General features: G+C 42.8%; 1 protein-coding gene across 1 annotated transcript in view; it reads right to left on the bottom strand.

The window, feature by feature from the left end:
* Positions 1–1,312: 1,312 nt before the first annotated feature.
* LOC138363016 (A-kinase anchor protein 5-like) overlaps positions 1,313–5,959 on the bottom strand; it is an 11,256-nt gene continuing 6,609 nt past the window's right edge. Inside the window, exon 2 of the mRNA XM_069321766.1 lies at positions 1,313–1,412. Coding sequence (XP_069177867.1) covers positions 1,313–1,412 — 100 coding nt within the window. The remainder of the gene's footprint in view (positions 1,413–5,959) is intronic.

The raw sequence follows: 5,959 nt of genomic DNA, 5'->3' as shown, positions 1-5,959 counted from the left end.
TCTTCAGGAAATTCGCATTGTTGCTCCAGCTAACTGTACTCTTCTCGGTGTCCCCGTTGGCCCTCAAGCAGTCCAGGAGGTCCTAGATGCAACTATATTTTTTTCTTTTGGCAGTAGCCATGATTTTAATCAAATCAAATCATCTCAAGATAACCCATGTCTGGACGCGCCCACATCCAGAGTCCGAGTAGCAGTGGCCCTCCGTCTTGGTGTCATATTTCACACTGAATATAAGTGTAATTTGCAACAGGATATTAGCTGATCAATATGGATTACATGGGGTTGCACTCCAAGGACAGTCATGCAAGACGCAATGAAGTTAATGACATCATAAAGAGGAGCCTTGTCTCTGCACAGTGTCCAGCAGAGAGAAGCCCGCGCAAACGGCCCAGACAATCCCGTGTTTCACTCAGCCGGAAAGTCTGCAGTTCACTCTGCAGCAGCCGGGCTGTGGTGGGTATGTGGCCCTGCGGGCCGCTCCAAGCAACAGCCTGGTGGACCAAACTCTCACAAGTCGAGCCTGGCCTCGGGCCGGGCTTGGGGAGTAGAAGAACTCCCAGAACCCCATCAAGCAGGTACATCACAATATACCCCTGGAAGAGGGGCAAACAGCTGGTGTGGGACTACACATGTTAGTCACCTTATAAACACCAAAATACACTTTGGTACTGATCAGACACGTGATGCAGCCACCCATAGGCAACTGGAAAGTCAATACATCTTAGTTCCCATAGCATCTGAGACGCTCGAAGACCCAAGAGCGACCAGTTTCCTGTTTCAGCGCCTCAGTGTGGCGATTCAGAGAGGCAGTGCCTGCTGTGCCCTCAGTTTCTGTCTAGAGGCAGAAGAGCTTCAAGAGATCCACGACTTTTAACCTTCCATTGTAGCCATCAATGTATAAATTGTAGCCTTTAAATATCTAATAAGCAAAACAAACACAAAAAATATAAAATATTTTCGTTAAACAGGTGTGTTAAAATTGATGAATGTGTCTTGCCTGGGTCGGCCGCCGCTTTAACGAACCTGGCCTGAGGACGAGCTAGTTTACTGATCCAAAGCAGTAGCTGTGTCACAACCAAAAGTCCAGGTTTCCTTTCATCTGATGCATCTATTCAATAGACCATTGCACTCGATTCCTCTGTTTACCTGTCAGGAAACAGGTACCCGTGAGTCAGGGAGCTGTTGTGGGTTGCATCCTGGGTAAGGTCAGTAGTTATTCTAATGGGACCTCGATAAGCCTAATAGACTTCCTGTTAGGCTTATCAGAACTCATAACTTGACTTCGGTCGTCATTTTGGTCCCATTAGCTAGCTTACACATCAAGTTTGGGTCCATTAAAATGGGACCTGTTGACAAAGTTAGTATTAAGCTTAAGGCCCATTAATCTCTTAAACTTAATCTTTAAATGGGACCTGTTGACAAAGTTACTATTAAGCTTAAGGCCCATTAATTTCTTAATCTTAATCCCATTAATCTTAGTTAATAAGTTATTAATAACTATTAGTAAGTTATTAGTAAATTATTAATCTTAGTTAATTAGTTAATAAGATTAACTAATCTTAATCCCATTAATCTTAATTAAGGCCGCCACAACAGCTCGCTGACCATCCACCGAGTTTACCTCAGTCCTTAACAGTATCCAGGTCTAAGGTAAACTCCCAATACAGACGATGAGTCACAATAACGGGGCTGAAGATATGATGATCAAACCACTCATCACAAGATGAGGAGACTCACGATGGTTATCCTGGACCATTATCACAAGTTCCAAGTAGCACGGGCTATGGTGAGCCCGTAACTTACCTGGCACAGGAGCAGGGCAAGTAGCACGGGCTATGGTGAGCCCGTAGTGGACTTACCTGGCACAGGAGCAGGGCAAGTAGCACGGGCTATAGTGAGCCCGTAGTGGACTTACCTGGCACAGGAGCAGGGCAAGTAGCACGGGCTATGGTGAGCCCGTAGTGGACTTACCTGGCACAGGAACTCAGCTGTGTGTGAAAACACGCCGGGTACACCTTAAGGAATATATATATCCCTTCATGTTGATTTGTATGGCAGAACAACAAGTTCAAATAACATTATGTAAGATTATGAAATGTGTATATAATTGGTGCAATTTGATTTATCAGATGTTTCTATGAGTTTATTTATATAAAAATGTGTAATATACAAGTGGCGACAAGTGGTTGTTTTAAAATAATAATATTAATTAAGTAATAATAATAATAATAATAATCTTTATTTAGGTAAGGTACATACATAAAGAGATTTACAAAGTTTGTTGGCTTTATAGATAGAGCTAGTACATACAATGCCTAAAGCCACTATTACGCAAAGCGTTTCGGGCAGAAGTAATTAATATACTTTCCTTGAAAATTGGGTTGAACTTCTACAGTAATGACACATTACAAGAAATATATATATAAAAGAAAACAATTGGTCAGTCTACAGAAAATGGAAGCGTGTGGTGGGGCATTCCTCTCAGGGGTAACTGAGAAGAACCATAAATAACGCGGTGGGTGTCGCAGCCGCCACCCGGCCTGAGAACTCGCTAAAGACTTTATCATTAAGGAAAGGAACTCGAGGCGCCCAACTTGGCGCCCACGTCGTCGATAACTTTACTCTGAATTATGGTGCGAAAATTATTATTCCTCAATTAGCTTTGAAATCTATAGGAGAGAGAGAGAGAGAGAGCGTTACAGAACTGCCCTCCATTTCTCTATCTCACTCAAAATTGTCGTGAAAGGGGTGGATACTTTCCGAAACTGAAGAAAACTTCCTCGGGTGTTTCTGGATTTATATACCAAGCTGTGAAGTGATAAAGGAGCCAGGGGTGGCGTTGGGGGGGGAAATTTTAATTTAACTTTTCTTTGGTGAGATTTGCAACGATGTTAAAGTCAAATCAAATTAATTATCCCATAAACTACCTATCGGTAATTGTTATATGTGAGGGCGAGAAAGCGCAACTTTTTATACAGAGCATGAAATTAATTTGAGAAATAATAATAGCTATAAATTACGCATAGTTATAAGAGGAATTTAATAAATAAATATTGGTGGAACTTTGCTAAGAATAACAGGATTAACTTACTAATTCTGAGGAACTTACTAAGAATAACAGAACAAAAATTGTAGAGAGTAACAGGAAGAACTTACCAAATAAGAGAGGAGGTATTTTTAATTTCCTTCCCTCACCTTCCTTGCTCTTCCTCCCTCCTTCTCTTACTCTTGAGGCTCACTCTATCTCTGCTTTCCTCTTCCTAGCTCTTCTAAGTCTTCTTAACTCTTAACATCTTCTTCTTAACATCTCTCTGGGGTTGAAGGCTCTGATGTAGCGAACGAATAGTCCAACTAGACTGGGTCAAGACTAGTGTCTTGAATGAGTCAAGAATAAATCTTCTCGCACAGTTCTGTACATTGTCTTGAATTTGGATATAAATACTGAGGGCAGGCATTTTAGAAGAGCAGTGCATTCTCAAGATGGGAGGGGACTTGTGCTTCATATCAAGTTTAGCAACCTCTGCTGTCGAGAAAGTATAAAATGCATCTAAAGGCTGTAAATTTCTTGGGTGCCTTATTTGCTAGGTTCAATACTTGGCTTCTCTTAGTCACTGACGAGTCAAACTTTACACCTGAAGATACCAACTTCCCCATTTCTCCCAAGTTCTTCCTGTACTTCGTTACTTCTCAGTGGCTGTCTCCACTTTTCGCTGGCTCTTCCCATCTTACATAGTTCTCCTCACCTCTCCGTAGCTCTACGTGGATCTTTCTGATTCCTTCAGCTTTTCCCTTGGTTTCTCAACATTTCACTGGTATTTCCCATCTCTTCCCGCCTCTCTCTAGGTTTCCCTCGTCCGTCCATCTCCCCCACCCTTCTCCCACGCTCTCCCAGGCTACAGCTGAGCAGCTGCTTGGAGCCATGCGACCATGGGGCCTCTCCTTGAGGGGGATGCGAACCATGAATAAAACATGTCATGTCTTACCCTCACTCCCTCCCCCATCTTCCTTCCCTAAATCTCGTCTGACCAGTGATGTCTTTCCCTCACTCCATCTCAACCCACACCTGCTGACCTTACGGCTCCTCCAGCTGTGTTTGGTAGGTATATTTCTGGCAACCTGCTCTCACACAAGACAGCACATATATGACTTATTGCTTATAGTCACTATTTCGCTTATAATTTTAATTATAAAAGTCACTATTTCGCTATTTCTTAACATACTAAGAGGTTAGGTTAGGTTGTGGTTTTCTATTCAGCTTTTCAAGGTAAACTCAAATATTCACAGTAAATTAGTATATCACATATGCACTTATTCATAAGCAAGATATTGACTATAAGCAAGTGCAAGAACGGGTTGTATTCATATATGCGTGTGTACTCGCCTAGATGTGCTTGCAGGGTCGAACATCAGCTCTTAAGGTCACCCATTCAAATATTAGTAGTTTAACTGAGTGACTCTTCGTTCGAATTTCATGGTATATATCAATTCAATATTGCGTTAGTTTCATGAACTACTTGATATAATCCACTTCGCTTATTTACGTGTCTAACACTGAAAGGTTTTTCTGACATCTTTGATTCATTTGTGTCTCCAGTTTCATCTGCAGTCCCTTGGCTTCTTGTTACTTTTCTGTAAGTTTGGCCTATTTTTCTTAGAATCTTATACGTCGTTAAAGGCCTTCTTTCATCCAGTGACGAAAGGGGCAGTTTAAATCGTTTTTCTTCGACGCTCTGTCCCCTCAGCTCCGGAACGAGCCTTGTTGCGTAACTTTTACCTTTACTAGTTTCTGTGTGTTTCTTCAGATTGGCGTTTCGTACATACTCAAGAGTGGAGTCTCACTTTGGTTGTGTATTGCGTTCCGAAACATGCATTGTCCAACGTAATTATCAAAATTAATATCCCGGCTAAAATAAAAATCCAGGAGAGAGGACACGTGTTGAGACACAGACGGGGAGGGAGGGGGACACGTGTTGAGACACAGACGAGGAGGGAGGGAGACACGTGTTGAGACACAGACGAGGAGGGAGGGGGACACGTGTTGAGACACAGACGAGGAGGGAGGGAGGACACGTGTTGAGACACAGACGGGGAATAAATAATAAAATATCCCGGCTAAAATAAAAATCCCGGCTTGGTGACCAAGCCGGGAAGGCTGTGTAGCACCATCAAATGTGCGGAATAATCAGAGGGCGCTAAATATCACTAAGATTGCCAATATGAGAACAGAAACGCATTAGGCGAACTGCATTGTCCAAGTTCTCACTACCTGATCTTCGTGTAGAGTTGATATGGCTTCCTGGGGTATGGGATGCCACTTCATTACCTTGGGAGTACTCCAAGGTCTAGCTGATTAGGATGAAGTATTCCAACTACTTGCAGGCGGATACCCCTGATAGCAGCCCTGGCAACGATGCGACGAAGGGTTTTATGCATAACATTGGCTATGTTTCCTACGTCCATATTGTTCAGAACGTCCAGTGATGCACCGAAGATTAGGGCTTAATTTCGTCAGGAATTATGCCTGTCAAGTAGATGTTAACAAACGTTGTGATCTCAGACAGGACAGGAGAGACTAATCAATCTTGTGAACTGCTCGAAGAACTGGGTTTACCAACTCCTTGACACGTCCTATTCCGGTTTAACCTCCTGAGAAGTCCGGACGGGCTGAAATAATCGTTTTATAGACTGCTGTTTCTAGTAGAACCTGTTGTTCCCTGCTTACGCGTCCTTGGAGAGGTGTACCAACACTGTCCTAAGAGTGGATCGCTTTCCTGTCACTACTGGGTTGGTGTTTCAGCTCTGGTAACAAGGTTATCTTCACGGAAGATTGTCCGGTGTGTACCCCACTAGACCTGACACGGTGGAATGTACGTGGTTTGGTGAAATTGATCAAGTTGTCGACTCCGAGAAAATCATGTATCATTAAATCGATCTTTGAATCTAGATTCTTGTCACAATG

Source organism: Procambarus clarkii, chromosome 1, assembly GCF_040958095.1.
Source record: "Procambarus clarkii isolate CNS0578487 chromosome 1, FALCON_Pclarkii_2.0, whole genome shotgun sequence".
Taxonomy (NCBI): domain Eukaryota; kingdom Metazoa; phylum Arthropoda; class Malacostraca; order Decapoda; family Cambaridae; genus Procambarus; species Procambarus clarkii.
Note: the sequence above shows the minus strand (reverse complement) of the source record. Positions and strands in the feature narration are given on the sequence as shown.